This window comes from Schistocerca nitens, chromosome 1, assembly GCF_023898315.1.
Source record: "Schistocerca nitens isolate TAMUIC-IGC-003100 chromosome 1, iqSchNite1.1, whole genome shotgun sequence".
Taxonomy (NCBI): Eukaryota; Metazoa; Arthropoda; class Insecta; order Orthoptera; family Acrididae; genus Schistocerca; species Schistocerca nitens.
Window position 1 is genome coordinate 1,014,259,781 of NC_064614.1, and position 21,373 is coordinate 1,014,281,153.

The window sequence follows — 21,373 nt, forward strand, 5'->3', positions numbered from 1 at the left end:
TAAACCACCAATCCTTGCTTTTACTGTCAGCACTACATACTGTATGTATGTTTGTGCATCTAGTTCTCCGGCTGTTTGTAGTACTTTGACATACCTTCTTTAAAATATCCTTTAACACTCTTTTAAGTTTCATCATTGCTACTTTTGCATTTTCTGTTCAATGTTGTTATCTTGTGCCTAGAGACCAAAATATCTTTTGGTATCCATTTTAGTTTTGGTTTTGGTATTAGTCTTTTTTTACTGGACATATTATGCTGAGATAGTAGGAAAAGATATCTATAAAATTTGTCATTTTATGATCCAGTGAAGCATCTCTTTCCACAATTTATCATTCTTCTTTCTTAAGTTTAAACCTTAGGACTGTTAAGTTTTGTTAGTTTAGGCTTCATTTTTCCCATTTTTTAAACCTTTTCTTTTATTGCAATATGATTTAAGCATATTTTGATTGGATCATGGTCTGACAGAGCTGTTTCTACGATTCTGCTTTTGTACTGAAAGTCACATACATTTGTGAATATGTGATCTACTTGTGTAGAGGTGTTCGCAGTTGTGTATGTTGGATTTGACATTGCATTGTTTGAACCAAATGTTTTCACTATGTTGAGATTTCCCTTCTGTCACTGGTATCTTGCTATGTATTTATGTTTACATCACCAAGTAGTATAGCGCTGCATCATTTAGCTTAGAATGATGCATAATAGTTCTCTGATGTTTTCAACGAAAGCGTCTATGGAGCCATTTGGTGGTCTGTAGATGTTTGTAATGTAAAGCAAGGAACTACTTAAATTTATTTTTTTGGCCTGTTACTTCTACAACATTCTGAATACTATATTTTTTACATAAGTCACGACTGTTTATACAGTTTCTGTTTATATTGTTATGGGTCAGTACTGCAGCTACCTCAGCTCTACTATTACTCCTGCTTGAGCTACCAGTTACATTATAATTTGCTACAGTAAGATTTAAAATTTCCTTCTCATTTAGTCCATGTTCTGTCAGAGCAAGAATATGTTTTAGTTAACTGCAGATTCAGGTTTCCTTGTCTTTCACTCCCATCATGCCCCATTAATTTCCTTCTTTCTAATGATTTTACATGCATCTGTAAACGCTCTACAGAGTGTTGTAGACCTCAGTCTGTTTAAAGGTATGCCATCCTTTCCTGGGCAGTTTTCACACAGAAATTTGTTCGGGTCAATGAAAATAGTGCCAAGATGTTTGCATTGCTAATTTCATAGCATAGTTTATTTGAGGTAAATTTGTCACTGACTGGCCTTCTTTATAAGATTCCACTGAGTATGAGCCTGGATCCCTCATAGATACTTATTGCCACATGAATCATGTTTATTATTTCATTTGTAACTTCTTCTTCACTGCTGCTTCTTAATGAGTTTGTTCCTACATGTACACCTTTGTAATTCTCTTTGGGTTGAGGACCAGTTCTGTAGAAGCTTGTTTTGTATTTGCCGTATTTTTAAAATGTTTGCCAAGTTATTGTTTCTAATTCCAGGCTGCACATCAATTTTGCAGTTGGGGACAGATACTTTTCAACAGCAAGTCACCAATTATTAGAAATTAATTTTCATTTTCTTTCTTACTTGTGGTCTTGTATTTTCTTTTACAGCATGTCATCAACTAACATTTAGATTTGTCTGTGGATTTTTAGCTTGTTTGGTTTACCATGGCATCATTGAAGACACTGGATTTGTTGTTGTTTTTACAGTCTGTATGAACACATGAATTTTTGTGGTTTTGTATTTCTGTTTGTTGGATTTCACACACACAGACTGTGTTTTCAGTTAGTTTACCATTTTCTTTCTTTGTAGTCAATATTTTGGTTTTTAATGCCTCAGTGTACTTTTTTAGCAATTTTATAATCTTGTCACACAATGTGACTGTTTGAACTGGGCTGGCATCCAGCTGAATAGTCCTTGACAAGGTGGTGGTGATGGTAGTGAGGAATGCATGATGTGTTTGCTATTGCTGACATTTTAAGACTCACATTTTATAGGAGGTATGGTGATGTTCAAATGGCTTTTCCAGAAGATAGCAGTACTGAAATTTCTGCAAGGGAAAACTGTTCTATCTCCACCTACAGAAATAAGCTTGAGTCTGACAAACGGGTGGTACTTCTTAATAGTGGCAGTGGACTGCCACTTGAGTGTGAACCCTCACTTGTTAATCTATTCCCTGCAATTCTGATTGTTGCTTACTAATTGAAACAAAAGAACAAAAATTTGGAAAGGATCTATCTCATTTCTGAGGTGCCACATTCTCCGTGTTGGCTTCTGCACCACCACTACCACCACAACAGGGTGGAAATGACATCAGAAAAGAAATGTTTCATCACAGTGCATGAAGAAAGACAAAACGAAATAGGAGAAGATCAAATGCACATCTACAAGGGAAGGAAAGTTAGGTTTTAAGAAGCAGGTCATGAGAAATGAAGCTGCCACTCCACTGAAGAAGGCTAGGGAAAAGAATTTATAGTTTTCTTATACAAGGAAGCATCCTGAATGGTGATTTGAAAAAAAGGCCTTCCAAAATGTAAATCCAGTTGCTCAGTTTGTACAAAGGGATTAATTACAAAATACCACCATCACATTCAAAAAGTTGATGGACCAAGGACTGGACAAAAAGTGACAAGCAATTGTGAAGAAAGTGGTACACAAATGACCCTCTATCACATACCATAAAGTAGCTTGCAGAGTAGACAGTGTGTTCGGAAATTCCGTATTACATATTTCTAGAACTTGTAGAGGAGCAAGCGTACATATTTTGAATAGAACCCATGTCCAGAATATACCATTCCCACTCTATGATGGTTTTAATTCAGATGTTTAACTCATCTACTTGTACTTAAGGAATTGAATTAGGTGTGACACAGTACAATTATAATGTGACAATTCAAAAGAAACAAAGCAAAATATCGATTTGTCACATAAGCACATTCATTTATATTAACACTTGAACATTAGTGTTTACATTACTCCAAATCAAAAAGAACCCAGCAATCTGTACGTACAGAACAGAACTGATGCTCAGTATAGTGACCACCAATATTGTTACAGACATTGTGCTTATGAAGCACGTTATGGTACACAGTCCCCATCCCACCTGGTGTCTCTTCAATTTCTAGAGCAGTGGAATAACTCATGCCAGTAGACCTTCCTCTACCTTCCTCTGTCTGTACAGGACTTTTGTAAATTGAACTTTGCATAGAACACCTGAAGTAGTAGTCCACAGGAGTTAAATCCAGCGATTCCAGTGGTCACATTGTTGGACCACCTTGGCCTATCCATCTTATCATCTGAACCGCATGTGAGAAGTAAGGAGGTTCACCATCATGCTGAAACCAAATTTCCTGATGGAAATTCAGTGGCACGGCTTCCCAGAATGGGCCCAATAAATTTTGTAGGAAGATCAAGTATGCAGGACCAGTCACCTTGAGTGGAAAGAGGTATGGCCCAATCACATGACTGTCCAGAATACCTGTCCACATGTTAATACTAAACCGATGCTGAAATAACTGAACACATGTGACACGAGGGTTTTCATCTGCCCAGACATGGCTGTCTTGTAAATTCAGAACACAGTCCCTAGTGTGGACAGGTCGTGAGTCATGCTTGGGTTAATCAGTTGGCAGAGCACTTGCCCATGAAAGGCAAGGTCTGGAGTTCGAGTCTCGGTCCAGCACACAGTTTTAATCTTCTAGGAAGTTTCTTATCACCACACATTCCGTTACAGCATGAAAATTTCATTCTGGAAACATCCCCCAGGCTGTGGCTAAGCCACGTCTCTGCAATATCCTTCCTTCCAGGAGTGCTAGTTCTGCAAGTTTTGCAGGAGAGCTTCTATTAAGTTTGGAAGGTAGGAGACGAGGTACTGATGGAATTAAAGCTGTGGGGATGGGCTGTGAGTCATTCTCAGGTAGCTCAGTCAGTACAGCACTTGCCCGCAAAAGGCAAGATCCCAAGTTCAAGTCTCAGTCCGACACACAGTTTTAATCTGCCAGGAAGTTTCACATTCTCTAGTAAACTTACATTCATCTGAGAACAGAACATGACTTGGAAACAAAGGTGTATTGATGCAGTGGTACAGGAACCACATGTAGCAGGCAACACATTGTAAAAAATCAGCTGGAACCACAGTGTGTACCTTTTTTAAGTGGTGCAGATATAACTGCTGCTCACGAAGAATGTCCCAGATGATACTCTGACTAACACCCACTGCAAGTGCAACTGTTCATATACTTGTGGATTGTTTTGTTTTAACTACACATTAAGCCCAATCAAAAGAAGGAAAGACAGCTAAAAACATGGACTTAAGAAAGCTTCATAAAATACTGCATAGAGACAATGGAGGTCATGAATTAAAGATTAAATGTCCTTTGCCATATTGCTACAACGGATAAAAAGTAAAACATGTATGACAGCCCGCATGTTGTTCACTAAAACAGCTGATAACTCCAATGCCAAACATAAATGAAAACATAAATGGTTAAAAAAAAGGGCATTCTGCCAGGAAATGGCGAACCATTAATGGTCGAGGACAATGAGAACAAGGTGGTGGGGGATCACCACTTAAGAAATGGTGATGACTAAAAACACAGAGTCCAATACGCAACCTAGCTGAAATGATCTCAGAGTGGAAGGACCAAGAGGCGGTCGTCCAAGCCACTGGGAGAGGTTTAATTCCTCAGAGCTTGTTCCCATGAAGGCGAAACCAGTGGTGATGCCAAAGCGACACGACCTGCTGACAGAGGGCAACATAGACATCATCTGAGGGAATGGAAGAACTAGCTGGCCGAGGTTCAATGACTACAGCCTTGGTAGCAGCAGCAGCAGCCTTGTTGCCTGTCAGAACGGTGTGAGCAGGGATCCACATAAACATCAGAGTGGCTCCATCAAGAGCGAGCAGAGTGAAAGCTTTCCTGGACCCATTGCACTAAGGGATGGACACTGTATGGCACACAGAGACTCTGAAGGACATTGAGAGAGACGGAGAAAATGACACAATTTAAAATCCTTTGTTACTGGATGTGCTGCATGGCCTGATGCAGTGCAAAGAGCTCTGCTGTAAATACTGAGCAGTGTTCCAGAAGCTGATACTGAAAAGCATTGGTGCCAATGGCGAAGGTACACCTGACACCAACTGTTAGTCCAAGAGCCATCAGTGTACACAAAGGTACTATTGCAAAGTTCCACGCGAAGGTCAAGAAACTTACAGCAATAGAGAGAATCTGGAGTAGTGTCCTTAGGAAGTGAGAGATGTCCAAGGTGAACATGCACTGGGTCACAAAGCACAGGTGGTGAAGGTTCACACCCACTGAGAAAGTGACAGGTAGTGTGAAGTTAAGCCGCCGGAGCAACAGTCGAAAGTGAACTCCAGGAAGTAACAGAGAAGAGTTCACGCCCCATACTGGGGATCAAAGGAATCATTGAAGAAGGAGGCAGAGGATGGGTGGCCAGGCATGGCAGGTAAATGGCATCTGCTGAGGAGAAAATCACAGTGGTATGGTAGTTCGGCAGCTTCTGCATACAGACTTTACCAGACTAATGTAAAAGGCACCAGTGCCCAAATGGATGCACCTCAGTGACTTCCAAGTGCTAGCCTTCGGAGACTCACTGCTTCCAGGGGCAGAGGGTGGAGGATTCTGCTCCATGGTATCTACAGAGGCATCAGCATTTGCCCTCTGTTGGTCTGCAGAGTTCAAGGCAGAGAAACTGTTGGCGGTTCTCACTGGCAACATAGAGGTTGGCCGGGTGAGGGTATCATGTGGCGACACCATTGAAAAGGACCTCCGCATCGGTGAAGGAGAAGACTGTTTGCCTTTGTTTGCTTTCTTGGACACTTTGAAGGTGGCAGATGATGATTCATATGTTTGTTGGCTGGAAGGATGTAAGGAGTCATTTCAGGAATATTTCTTCTGTCCTTTCCTGCCAGCTGGCAGTGTAGCAGGTGACTTCGTCCCATGAGGCGAAAGTTTGGTGACCTGTTGCACAGGTGGAGGAAGAGGAGACGGGGCTGCAACCATGACACTGGGCGATCTGACAACCATGGTGCTTAATTTGAGCTCGCATGTCTGCGTGGACATGTCCTTCATGGAGTGGTAGCAACAACAGTACTGTACATGCCAGATGGTAAAATGCAGGGTTCCCGACTAGCCAACAACTTGCGAGCAACAGGGTAGGGCACCTTCTCCTTCACCCAGATTTTCTGGGAAGCCCACTCGTTGAGATACACAGGATAATCTCAGGAGGAGGCTGCATGGTCGCCATTGCAAGTGTGCAGTGGGGAGAAGAAGGCAGGCAGTCACCCTCCAGAGCATCCCTACCACAGGTTACACACTTGGTCGTGCATTAACATGACATTCGAGTATGGTCATAACGATGACACTGGTGGCAGCACATCGGGTTCGGAATGTAAGGTCAGACTGTGATAACTTCATAGACTGCTTTGAACTTGGTCAGAGGCACTATCCTGTCAAACATCAGAAAAGGAGTGTGTGGGGGCACTAAGGATGCATCTACCTTTTTCATCACCTGATAGACTGCAATGACGTCATGATCATAGAGGTATGTTTCGATTTCTGCCTCAGTCAGATCATCAAGCAGCCTTGTGTAAATTATGCCATATGAAGAATTCAGTATGCAATGGGCCTCAATATGAACAGGATAACCATGGAGGAGTGAAACTCCAAGCAGTTGTTGTGCTTGAGAATCAGAAGCTGTCTCCAAAATCAAAGTACCACTGCATTAGCGATAGCAGGATTTCACAGGGCCAGAAACTACATCAACACCTTTCTGAATAATAAATGGATTTACCATTGCAAAGGACTTGCCATATTAAGTACATGAAATCACGAGGAACTGTGGTGCAGCTGGGAGGGCTTTTGAATCGTCAGCCTCATCTCATTTCCGTTTAGTAGATGTAAACTGTGAAGAAGAGGTCTGGCTCATTGTGAGAGAATCCTCCATGATTGCTAGCATCTCTTTTCAATTGGTGGCCCCCCTCACAGGGGGCACACTCGCCTTAGGTGATTGTTCACATCTCAGGTCACACTTCCTGAACACCTGACAGAGGGACCAGTTGGCAATTTGGGAAGGTAACAGCTCAGGCAATCACCCCTAGCTAGGCCTGGCCTATACCAGAGGGTACATGTGAATCCTACGAGCTATGCATCAGCCATCAGGAGTGTACAGAGATGAAAAATAAAAAGAGGAACCTGAAACACCGAAGTGGAGGAAGAATAGGAGAAGGGGAACAAAGAAAGAAAAAAGGAACGAAAAACAATGGAGAGACTGTTATGATGTCAGGCTACTGAAAATGCAGAGCAAATTCCCAAAAACATCTCAGACAGGTCCCCCATGGGAAGGGAAAAAAGAATAGCAAGAGGATAGACATGCAACACGGAGGGGAAATGATGCTGCATAGGCTGGAGCCCCATGGTAGCCAAGCACAAACTCACCAAAGAGTGGCGAGCCCCTTCGGAGGTTTGAGTACTTGTTGATGGGTTCTCTTCAACATGATGCAGTACACCTTCTTCAAATTCAGGAATGCAGCATTGCCATGGAGCATCAAAATTCTGCCTCCTCACAGTGAAGGTACCTGTTTCTCGGAGCCACTGCATAACTTGGGCAAAAACTTTGTGTGATGGCCTGCTATGTTGCAGAAAACATTTGTGATGAGGTAGATTAGCAGCTTGTCTGTTACCTTGCTGCACTATACGCAAAGAGTACAGCTGTGTATTCCTAAAATGTGTACCAAAACTTGTTTACTGTATCGGAGATGCCCAGGCATTGAATAAGTCTCACAAAAAGCCAGAAATTAAGTGACATTAGGTGGTCATCTGACGTAGTATATGTCACCCTGTCTACCCTATTGCATACCAGGACAAGCAACTCTGAGACCTTTCTCTTCCCCTCAGCAGACGTGGATGCATTGAGAATGGGATTCTATTCAAAGTATTATGTACTCACTCCCCTAAACAAGTCCTTGAAGTTTGTAACGGGAATTTCTGTACAAGCTGCAGATATAGATGTAGGAGAAAAATTTCAAATTCCAAAAATTTTGTCACTAACTCAACTGCATAAAGGCTGACATTTCCTACTCATAATACCATCCCTTCTTTTTAGTTCTATGTTCATCAGTGTGAAAATCTGTATGTAATTATCTTAAAGCCTATTAGTGATTCAATACTGTGAGAACTGATCAACCTAGGGAGAATGAATGAAAATTTTACTTTGTGCTTATGTTTCACACTGAATTACAGCTAAAGTTCTTCCTTATTATTTAGAATTCTTGAAGAACATTGCTAGATTACTCATATAGTACTATATATATTTTATATTGTAAACATTTTTGAGTTTTGTCAAAAAAAGTTCTGAAATTAGAGCCAGTAAGGTTCTCTACAACTAAAACTTGATTCTGTTTCTGTTTCCTTGTCCCCCTTTCCTCCCACTCCACCAACCTCACTTGCATTCATTTTCCCAAAGCAATAAAAATATATAATAAATTACTACTAAGAGGTGTCAACAGAAGAGCATGTATACTCACCACTTTTCATCTGGGTTAATAAGACATGCATAATACAAGGCTGCTGGCACAGGTGTACGCTGACGCCTGTGAAGAAAACTGACATTAGAGTTAAATCCGATAGTATACGGCTCCTTCACACTGCCTTCAGAAACAATCATAGACATGTATCATTTTCTTGTAAAACAAGAAGCTGGTGGAAGTTTTTGTTTTATTATGATGCAACTGGTTTCAACCTAATGATCATCTCCACAGTAGTAAATCAAAACCTTTTAACAGCTTGATGTGGTTATTTCACAACAAAATGTCATTTATGAAAGCTGTGCCACACAACTGTGAGAAGAAAGACATGTGATGTTCATTTTAAATATTACTTTAATATTATTTGAGCATGTTTGTACAGAGTATCAAGTTTAAAAGTTGATTAAGAGATCAATCACTAGTTTTTTCATAGTACACCTACAGAAAACATTTGATTGATAAAGCACTACATGATAACATGTGTTAAATAATGAGAGAGTAGAAAAGTCAGAATGTGATTCAATCGCAATTCATGGTTGCAGAAGATATAAGAGACATGCAAGGCAAGTTCTACAAACACAGGAAAGAATGACCAACACTGTATGGTACACAGTGTCTATACTGGTCTGTAATGTTATTGTATTTCTATACAAGCTCTTTTGATCTGACTATTCCGCTGTACAACACTTGTATACCAAACTAAAATATCAGACTATGAGAACATTTTAGCAACAAAAAGGATTTCTTTTAATTTTGATCTACTAATATAGAATTTGATGAAAAGTTAAATCACATTTTAGTATGTGTTCATTTCGTTTTCTGATATGACTTCTATACAGTACGATAAAGCAATTAATATGCAGGTTTGCTTTTGGAAGACTACAGGTGTACAAATATTTAGTGCTGCATAGGACTCAATGGTTGCTATAGTTCAATCCACAAATGCTGGCGGTTCGCGCAGCACGAGGCAAGGATGGGGACTGCATTGGTGCTGGTTCCACGCAATGGTTGCGGTAATTGCGTACATGTGCTCTGTGCTTGAAGAAACCATGTGTACTGTAAATTGTGTCTCTCACTTGCACATGCATAATTTGTCACTTACCACCAACATCAGCTGTGACAGTTGTCAAAAAATGGAATAAAAATTCACTGAATAACTTGCTATGATCATGTTTAATACTTGCATTTGCAAGAACATTAACAGAAGATCTGTGAGAACACTACTGAATGGTCATTTGTTGTCAGAGAATGCATGACATAAATGTGCAGAACAAGTCTAAACTCACTGCCATCATTGGTGACTCCAACTATAGTGGTGCACATATTAAGCCATGGAAACAATAGAAGATAGTGGGAAATGCATAAATTTTGAGGACACACTGCAAAGTGCATGACCTGATTTAATTATAATAAATACATATGGCTTCCAGTTATAAACAATGTACATCTATGCATACCAAGGAACAGGATGGTCAGCATCAGCACCATGGTCTAAAAGAATCTGAACAAACAGTCTCTTTACTTCTTTAGGTGCTGATGAAGTAGCAATTGCTACTAATGGTGGAGCTTCAAATGCGTAGCTGACATTTACTGGAAGCCCTATAAAAGAAACAAAACGTTAGTGAAACAAGATATAAATATTTATACTTTTGCAAAACATCATCTGAGAAATAGAAGAATTGAATACAGTAGTCAGCGCATGATTTTCTGGCCAATGTGACACATACTCATCCCATGAACATCAAACTTTATGTTAAATACAGGGTGTATCAAAATGAATCATCCAATTTTTAAAAAAATCATAACTACTAGTTATGTGACACGTGTGTGAACAACATACTGTTGGAAAATGCAAACTTTCAAGTTTCACACAGTTACTGCTAGGTAGCAGCAGTTCTAGTAAAAATGATGTTGGGACAGCAGGAAGTGTTTTGTGTTCTACATTTTGCGCAGTGCGTGTCAGTAATAGCTGTTCAGCGTGTGTTTCATGCTAGGCATGGTGTGAATCCTACTACAGCACACAGCATTAGACACTGGCATGAACAATTCCAAGTGGGACACTCTAAGATTTAATGTGTTCTGTGCAGTTTCATTGGAAAAGGTGTATGGTCCATTTTTCTTTGTTGAGAACACTGTTACAGTTAGCACATATCTCAATATGCTTGAGAACTTTTTTTCCCGCAGTTGGAGACTGATTCAAATTACTTCATTTACCAACAGGATGGGAAACCGCCACACTGGCATCAGGAAGTGCGGGAACTTTTAAATCAAAGAATTACTGAATGATGGATTGGTCGCACTGGACGAAATGATTCAGCCTTACATTACTGGCCTCCAAAGTCACCAGACCTGACTACATGCGATTATTTCTTGGGGGATTTGTAAAAGACTCTGTTTAAGTGCCTCTGTTACCAACAACAATTAATGAACTGAGACTTCTCATAACAGCAGCTGTGGAAGCTGTAACTCAAGACATGCTTGTTACAGTGCGGGAACAATCTGAATATGACATTGACACATGCCGCGTATCTCAAGGGTGCATATTGAACACCTATGAAAAGGTGTGTATATATGAATTTCTGGTTCAGCAAAAAAAAAACAAAATTCATTGTATATGTCACAAGAGCATTTGTTCCAGGCCTTCAGTTGCTCAACATCAGTTGCATTATGGCATGGCAGCCACAGAACCTCAATACCACTACTGTCTGCTGTCCCTTTTCCCGGCCAGGCTTAGTGCTGATACAACTGCTATCTGCTGTCCCGTTTTCTGGCCAGGCTTAGTGCTGGTACAGTCGGGATTAACTGTGCTCTTCTCTTCTCTCTCTCTCTCTCTCTCTCTCTCTCTCTATCCACCCACCCACCAAAACACACACACACACACACACACACACACACACCTGCACACCACTCTTTCAGTCATTCACATAACATTCAACACACATATCTCTGTATGTGGAATCATTCAATTAAAATATAGCACCTGAACTGTTCCCGTAAAAAATCACTGTATGATCAATTACACTGACAAGAATATAAGAAATAACTGAACAAAAGATTAATAATGTATCTTTTTCAGCAGCCAATGCAGTACAGACACGAACTGTCTGTGTTATATTCCAATGTCTACCAGTCTAATAATAAGTGATATGTTGTTTTCAAAATCTTTTTTTAGTAAAACTATCTTTAAGACAAAAAAAATGAGTAATACAGAAAATCAAAAGTGTAAGGCATTGTGTAGGATAAAGAATCTTTTAAACTTGTGATTGAAGAACATGTGTACACTATAATATAGCATTTTCAGTGTTAAGTATTCAAGTTAATGACTATTAAAGTGTTTTACATAGAAATACATTATCTGAAAAACATCACACAATACTAGTTGAATTCTTTATAATGAGTCAACACAACATAAAAAGGAGCATGTACAGAAATTAAATGACATAATTCTTGAGACCATCTTGTATACAAAGCAAAATTTTTTCAGCACTCATTCATATGCGAAGAATGTATAGCTTGTTCATTATGTGTTTTTGTAAAAGACCTGTGAAGGTTCATACCAGTTGCATAAACTTTATAAATGAAATAAAGCTGTCTGTTGTCTTAGATTTAATGGTTTTTCAATGTGCACCATCGAGACTTACTGAACTTTTATTTACGTAGTCTCCCCTGTGGGGCAGCATGGTGGTAGGTTGGTTGAAAACTGGAGAAGACAATTATTTAAACACTGTTTGCAACAGGGCGATGAAATGGAAAGGGGGAGAGGGGAAGGAATCAGCAAAAAATAGCCAAGGAATGTTATAGTGAAAGTGGAGTTCCATGCTACATAACTAATGAATATCTATTTTTGCATTTTTCAAAAAATTTAATTTTGCAGTTTTTCATATGTTGTCTTGTGGATCACATCTGTATATGTTATGCTCTGAGTGAATAAGTGGAGCTTCTTGTCATCATCAGAATCAACAGCAATAATTTATTGTGAATAATTTTGAAGATGAATAATAACTAACTTGATTTGTGGAGGAATGGTACTTACACTGACAGTGACTTCAACACTCAGAAACATGATGCTCGAGATACAGTTAAATATGAACAGGTATGTACAAGAAAGTAATTAATTGAAATTGATCTCAAACAGGAAGTGGTTTAATCATAGAGTCATCAAGCATATGCATGTTGCAATGGTGAACTGGGCACAGCTACTGTTATTTGCAGCATAACATGTGGACGAACAAAGATGAAGATCTTGAACAGAACCAAACAAGAAAGACATGAAGAAAGAAAGAAACTGTAAAAAGACATAAAATATGATCACAAGAACAAATGACTACATTATGTGGTCAGGGAACAAAAAAGCAAGAAACAGCCAAAATATACTTTACTACCAATTTCAATGAATTTTAATCACAGACCATAATTCCATGAAATGTACATATGGAAGAATAATCGTAACCACCACAGTAAGCACACAACTGTTCTGAAGGTAAGAGAGGATAAGACATTAAGACTATTACCAATTTTTTAACGAATCAACATTCCCATGATTTTCTAGCTGTATTTGATCTAATCACCAATGATTGGCATCAGCCAGATACCTGAAGAAACTTGTGGATCATCTTTCTCACTAGTTTGAGGCCATTATTAAGGCTAGAGGTCATATTACACAGTGTTAGTGAGGTATGTCTTGGGCGCGACAGATTTTTTGTCTATCAGGTTTATAATACACACATAAAATTTCATTGCAATAGACTTACTTTTTTTTCCTTGGCTATGAAACATATGTCAGCACTTTTGTTGACTCAGCATTCATTTAAAGCTGATTCCTACAGCACCTCTGCTGCATTTAAACCTGACACACATTTATTAATTATACAACCTATGTGTTTGCTTATATGTATACATACACGCACAAACAAAATTATGGAAATGTATGTTTGTACAACAGAGAAAATGATATGATATTTCATACCTATTACAGTCTACAAAATATAGTTTAATTTCATGAGCCACTCCAATGTGCAGTAAGTTGCTTGAGAATACTGGTAACAATACAGAACAATAGCAATGGGTAATTCACTGGAGGGTTAGTTATTTGCGTGTTCCTTTCATTGTAATAGGGACCTCTTGCTATTATGCAGAGTGAGTCAGTTTTACAATTAAAGTACAGTATAGTGAAAAACAATGGTGACATGCTGGCCTTTTACACAATTTCTTATGTTATGTTTTTTTAAAGTATTATTTATAGGTACTTGACCACTGTGTAAAGCTGCTGATAGATGCTGAAAATAATTATTGTCAGCAACAAAAAGAAAAAGAAAAAAAAAATGTGACAAAATGAACCACCTATGATTAAAATATTGAAAATCTCAGTAGTATGCTACAAAGCTTACAATGGTATAAAAAGAACTACACCCAAATACATATATCCCACGCCTGATAATATGGCCACAGCAGTAGATGATTTAATTACATCACGTACTTTCCCAGACTATCTAAAAATAGAGCAACTATCATCAATCTACAGAGAAGATGATGCGAGTGGGTACTGAAGGTTCTAATTATCATCCTGAAAGAATTATGCTACACTGATAAAAACTTTCTCAGTTTTATCATTGGCCACCCACTGCATGACGCTAAAAATTTCAGTTAATTGTGTGAATTTTTCTTTTTTTCCCCCACGGTGAATCTCGGAAGTGATTGCATTTGAAGGGTACAAGTACCTGGGGGATGCGTGATGAGATGTCAGCTGTTTATGGAAATGGCTGCTAATCTTATGATCTATTGTGAGGTGCAAAAGGAATTTACAAACTGGTCACATGTCCCTGACAGCTGAGCGAAGTGCAAAAGTCAGCTTGGAAAGACATGCTTTCAACTTCTGTGGGACTGTTGTGGAGTCACCCTCACAGATTACTTTTCCATGGGTCAAATCATCACTGCCAGATGCTACAGCAATCTTTTACTCTAGTTCTGCAAAGCCCTGATTACAAAACACTGTGGTACACTCTCTGAAGGTGTTGATCTCACTCATTCATCTCAAGTTGCTCCTGACAATATAAGGGCATGTGGCTTTGAGATATTGCAGCATCCACCTTATTTGCTGGCCTCTCACCAAGTTTTCTTGTTACCAGAAATGAAGAATTCGTTGCATGGTCGTCGATTTGACAAAACATCATTAATGAAGTGGAAGAGTGTTTTAAGGCAAAATCTACAAACTTCTATGATCAAGGCATTTGGAAGGTCAAGGAATGCCAAGAAAAATGTATAAATCTGGACGGTGACTATATAGAGAAGAACTAACAACAAAAAATCAACACAGACTACCACATTTTTAAGGGTGATAATTAGAACTGTACAATACCCTCTCATAAATCTAAAAGTCAAAGATAATGACCCATCTCAGTCTTACCTACATGTTCTAAGAGAATTGAGAAGGCTATTTACACTAGACTAATTACATTCCAGTATCAACACTACCCAATATTTGAGAATCAAAATGGCTTTATGAAAAACAAGTAAATTTCAAAAGCTGCAGCACAGTTAACAGAGGAAATAATAATTGCCTTAGAGAACAAAGAATATGTTATTGCAGTATTCCTCGATCTAGAAAAGGTATCTTATTGTGTATCATCTCCATATTACTTGACTTGCTATGGAATCTGAGTATGAGAGCAACTTCTGTCTATTAATGAAATCATACATGAGCAACAGGAAACAATTTTTGTTGCTTAAAACAAGCAGTGGGTCATTCAAATCCAAACTTATTAATATAAAAAATGCAGTACCTCAAAGTTCCACACCAGAATACCTTCACTTATTGATTCACATTAATGTTATAAAGTTCTATGTTCCTGATTCTAAAAAAATATAATAATAATAATACTGTATGAAGATAATAGATCAATTATGGGCAAATAAAAAGCTTATGACAGTCTAGAGGTACTGTGCAATTGTGTTATTAATGAAACAGGCCAGTATTTCAATGAAATCCATCAACTTATAAGTGCTACAAAGACTGAATAATGGACTTTAACTGCAATAATTGATTTAACACCTAGAAACAGAGTTTGGTATGAAACCAATCATAAGAATATTACTGTAAATGGAAAAGTGGACAAAATTCTTGAAGATTACAGTCCAGGATAACCTCAAGAGGGACATGCAGTTAAGATTTCTTAAACAGCCTACAAGGTATCTAAAAACATGTTTGCCAAAAATGATTACCAATTATTTTAAAAACATGTATGTGTCAAAAGCTACATATCATTTGTTGTTTTATAGAACCTGAACTATGTGATAGAAGTATGGGCTGCCACAACACAAACACATTACTACATAGTTGACAAAAGCTGTCAGAATTATATGTGGTGTCATATCAATAACCACAAAACCTGCTTCCAAAATTAGGCATATTTACCTTTATAAGTGTATATAGACGGTGATTCTTATTAATCTTTCAAAACCCCTGAAGTGAGGTATATGACACTGAGACAAGCAGTTAAGCATAAGACACTTAGTAGATGATTCTGAGACAAGCAATTTAAGAATGTAGACGTCAATATAGGGAGTACATAAAGTCCGGGAACACTTTCAATTATTTATTGCACAAGACCTAAGCATTGTACAGATGTCATACATATTGCATTTTGAAGAGAAAATTTGAAAGTTTTTTTTTTTACAAACATTCAATATGCGAACCATGAGTGACCTGGCAGACATCAATACGGTAATCGAATTCTTGCCATATCCATCCCAGCATGGCATCATCATCTGTGGCAGTCACTTCCCGTATTCTCTCCTGGAGCTCCGCTACATCACACGATAGAGGTGGTAGATATACCAGATCCGTATTGTGTCCCCACACAAAAAAGTCACACGAAGTGAGATCTGGTGATCAGGGAGGCCATTTCATGAAACAGCTGTCCCCTTCTGTAGCATGGCCTTACTACCAGCAAGGGTAGGATCGACAAGCCTATGTACAGCAGGTATGTATCCAGTAACGTCACATGTTCAACATTTTTCGTCCACATTTGGGGTATTTCCTGATATCTGCAACCCCATGTGTCTTAAACTAATTGTCTCAGCATCATCTATGTTGCTTCAGTGATTTCTACATCTTAACAAGAGTCACCCTGTATAGTAAAAGTAACACTGCTTGTGAAAACAATTAATCCAAACTTAAAATGTCACAGCACTAGATAAAAGTCAAAACACCATACATACACCCACAGAGCAGCATATATGGAAAAATATACACTTCATGCTGGTCTGGAGCAAGAAAATGTCCTTCCTAAAAACTTCACGGCCCTTCCTATTATCAAATGAAAAGAACTTTAACACAAAATCCAGTTGATACTCTAGATGAGTTCTTTGCCTTCATTAAAAGTAAACAGACATCTTCTGCTTTGTAATTATTTCAGCCTCTAGTATTAGGTAATTCACAAGCTGTATTACAATGATAAAAGCATGTAACATTGGTTTTATATATTATCAAATGTGAAATATATTAAAATGTAAAATTTATTGTTAAACTCAAGGCTTTAGTTTATAAATTATGAATCTTATTATTCTTATATGATGTATTCAGAAGAATAATCCATACAATGTCCAAAAACAGTATTATTTTAGAGAATGATGATATAAGGAAAAGATAGATTGCTACTCAATGTAAAGATGGCACATTGAGCTGCAGACAGCCACAACGAAAAGACACTTACACATTAGCTTTCATCCAAAGCCTTCTTCAGAAAAATATGGTACACACACCAATTCATTCACACAAGGCAAGTACATCTCATATACACATTACTGCCATCTCTGGCAGCTCAGATAAGAATGTAGCTGTCACATAGAACAGAGGGGACAGGCAAGGGGAGAGGATACTAGGGTACAGGTGGGGGAGACAAGAGTGCTGTCTGGCAGAGCACGCAGGGACTACACTGCCAATGTTCACAGCGTTGGGGGGCTCTGGTTCGGAGAGGTGGTGGGGTGAAATGAGGAGCGAACAGGAGAGAAGTGGGTAAGGGAAAAGATGGGTGGTTGTGTTGACAGAGGGCAGCATACAAAAAGGGTGAGGGGACGAGAAAAGGGAGGAGGTAACAGAACAAAGGGGGTAGAAAGTGTTGGGTGGAGGACTGTGGGGCAGAAGATTACTGTACGTTGAACTCGGTGAATTTCGGGAGTGAAGGATGCGTTTTCTTAGAATCCTTCACAGTAGTATGCCTGAATAAAATCTTATTGGTTTTCAAGTCGCGTCAATTCAAATAAAATTCCCAAGCTTTCAATGACTACCTCTGCCATCGTTGTCACGAGCAGAGCCACTGCTGCTGGGCTGGCATTGTTTTCTGCTCATATTGCAATTGTAGGCTCTGGCACCAATCAAAGAGGGTCAAAACAATGCATGCGCAGAAGGTGAGTTGGGTAGCCCATAACAGCTCCAGCCCAAAGTGGGATCAAATGGTGTCAGATGGCATGAGAGGCCAGTGCCATGCTTGATCCCACTGCTCTCGTCTCCCTACCAGTGTAAAGTATCCATTGTTGCTTCCTCTCAACATCCAAAGTTTGCCCATATGACATACTAAGTGTGTACCCCCGCTCTGTATTAAAATTGTTGTTGTTCATTCTAATCGCAGCTGCTTCTTTTATAATAGAATCCCAATATGTTGACACATGAGCCAAAACACTCTCGTTTTCAAACAATATTTTGTGTCCATTTTCCAGGCAATGCTCAGCTTGTCAAGATCCCTTTGTTTAATACGACTCTTGTGCTCAGTACAACGCTCTGCAGTTGTGCAAATTGTCTGACCTAGATAGATGCAGCTGCATTTGCAAGGGACACCATACACACTGGCACATGAAGAGCTATGTTGTCTGTAACAGGGCACAGCATATCTCATAGCTTGGGGCAGTCCAGAGCATGGTCTCAGTCCATGCCTCTGGAGCACACATCCTAACTTGCTGCTCTTTGCCCCACAGTATGGCAGGAAAGCAGCCAGCTTGACCTCTTCTGCCAATTCACAAGGCATCCTTCTTGAGTGGCACCTGATTGTGTTTCCAATGCTCTCTTTTTACAACCATTCTCTCTGAGCATATGTCTCAAGTGCTACAATTCAGACTGTAGGTGGTTGTCATCAGAATTAGTTTCTGCTCTCTGTGTTCAGGAGCACTTTCTCGTGTACAAGGCAGTGAAAACTACTGCCATTAAAGTGCTGATCAATGTGAATCCTTTCCTGTACCGAAGGAACAAGCCAGTCTTCTGCCTTCTGCTCAACTAAAACATCCATTAACAAGAGCTTGCCATCCTTCTCCACCTGGATGATAAATTTAATGTTGGGGAGGACACTGGAGCATCTTCACTGTGAGGCCATATCAGGAAGGTATTATCGACGTACCTTAGCAAGCAAAATAGACGCAATCTCGCAGAGTTAAGAGCCTACTCCTCCAAGTGCTCCTACAAGAAATTCGCGACTGACGGAGACAGTGGTGATCCCATTGCTGAGCCATCAACCATTTGGTAATTTTCGTCATGGCACAAGAAGTATATTGTCATTAGAACATGACAGAACCATTTGATGATTCCAAGTGGAAACTCTTGGATCAAAAGATCCAGTGAGTCTTGTACTGGTACCCCGTAAAAAGTAACACAACTTCCCAACTAATCACTATGTCAGTTTGATTTATTTTCATTTTCTTGAGTGTTTCAACGAATGTGTGTGAGTTTAAAACAAGGTGTTCACAATTTTTCAGCTTTGGTGCTAATAATTGTGCAAGGTGTTTTGCCAGTCTGTAGGTGGGCGAACTGATTGCACCAACAATAGGATTAAGAAGTACATTTTCCTTACATACCTTTGGCAATCCATAAACCTTGGGTGGTCTGGCAGCAAAAGGCATCAATTTCTTCACCACTTCATCTGCTAAACCAGAGTCCTTTAATAACTCCTGTCTTTCTGATGATGGCCTGTGTCAGACTGCAACTAAGCTTCCGATACATGTCATCTTCTAATAAATTTAGCACCTTCAGATGGTAGTCTTCAGTTTCCGAACCACAGTGGCATTTCCTTTGTTGATTGGTAAGACAACCAAGTCCTTGTTCTCATGCAATAAGTGTAAGTCATATCATTCCTTCTACCTAATATTACATACTGGGATTATGTTATAAAAGAGGCAGCTGAGATTAGAATGAGCAGCAACAATTTTAATGCAACCAGGGGTACACACTTAGTAGGGCATGGGGGCAGGCTTTGGATGTTGAAAGGAAGAAATGACAGGTACTTGACACTTGTAGGGACATGGGAGAAGCAGTTTCAAATGTGACGCTGGTCCCTTGTGCCACTTGATGTTACTCGGTCCCATGGTGGACCGGAGCTGCTATGACCTGCCCAATTCAACTTCTGCCTATGCATCATTTTGGCCCTCTCCAATTTGTGCAGAGGCTACAACTGTGGCTATATAAGCAGAAAACCGAGCCAGCCCCAGCAATCAGTGGTTTTGCTTCTGATAATGATTGTGGAGACAGCCATTGAAAGCTTGAGAATTTTATTTGAATTGACACAGCTTGAAAACTAAGAAAGACTCTGAGATCACATATCTTTCCTCTACAGTGAAGGTGTAATGTGCATTGTGAGACTGCTGGAAAAATTGTAGAAAAAGGAATCACATCTACTTTCTTTAGCATTTTTGCAGTGCTGCCAGGACAAGGAGGTAATTCCTCTATGCACTGTTGTTAAGCGCCACATTCAAACTCTTACAGTGGACAGAATTTTGAAGAGAAGAAGTCATCCCATAGTGAGACAACGAATATGGCAGACTAGGTATGAGCTTGATCCTAATGCCAGAAACTTATTTGATTGTCATCAATTTTTCTCATCAACCTTGTTGCCATTCAATTGGGAAGGTGGGCGTATCCATGACAGCACAACAACAAGCAAGTCTGTGGAAGACAACATATAAGCATTATAACATGTTTGACAGCTTCACTATGGAGGAGCTGAGGCCACCAGGACAGTTGTTTAATTCTCCAATCAAGAACAGGACTACCCCTCTGTGGCAGCACTGAGTCCGCGACATCTACCAATTTTGTATATTATTAGTGGAATAGAGTAGTGCATTCGGCATCACTTGTACGAGGCAGCTGAGGACATCAGACTAACCACCGGCCATATACTGGAGAAAGTCAAGCCACTGGAATCTAATATTAGCCAGGAGGAACAATGTGGCTTATTGCTCCAGAAAATTTTGGGAGAACTGCCAGATGTTTGTAACTTCCTGCCACAATATTTCGGTGCAGAGTGTTCTAGCCATCTTTAGGCGATACTGGCGGAAACACACTCAGCTCTGGTATTTAAGGCCCCACCAGCACATGCGTGGTGGATTCACTTGGTGTTGGGCATGCACTACTTGAGCACATTCAATTCTGCTGCACTGCGCGCCCTCCACGATGAAAACTCGCTGCATCAATATCAATTCGATTATCTTCCCATAGTTCCAGCACAGAACTACGCCGGCTATGGAGGCCTTACCTGTCAACAAGAAAATACTGCTGTGGTTCTGAACACTGAAGACTTTTATTAAAAGATGACGCATACCACAAGCCTAGTCATGATACCACATAGGCCACTGTCAGAAAGAAAGGAAAGTTATTAAAACCTCTTGCCGGCAGACCTCCCACACTTTTCTCACGCTTTATGGTTTACCAAAAATACAATCAGGAAAATGTCCCTCTTAGGCCCATTGTTAGTGCAATAAATTTGCCAACCTACAGACTGACAAAACATCTTGCACAATTATTAGCACCAAAACTGGGACATTGTGAACACCTTGTTGT

At 39.6% G+C, this 21,373-nt stretch overlaps 1 protein-coding gene across 4 annotated transcripts in view; it reads right to left on the bottom strand.

Annotated features, from left to right (window-relative positions):
- Window positions 1–21,373, bottom strand: part of LOC126196030 (ankyrin repeat and SOCS box protein 3-like) — a 293,727-nt gene that overhangs the window by 93,349 nt on the left and 179,005 nt on the right. For all 4 annotated transcript variants that reach the window (XM_049934536.1, XM_049934535.1, XM_049934538.1 and 1 more), the window contains 2 exons: window positions 10,014–10,155; window positions 8,557–8,622 (listed from right to left, as the gene is read on the bottom strand). In XM_049934536.1, coding sequence (XP_049790493.1) covers window positions 8,557–8,622; window positions 10,014–10,155 — 208 coding nt within the window. The remainder of the gene's footprint in view (window positions 1–8,556; window positions 8,623–10,013; window positions 10,156–21,373) is intronic.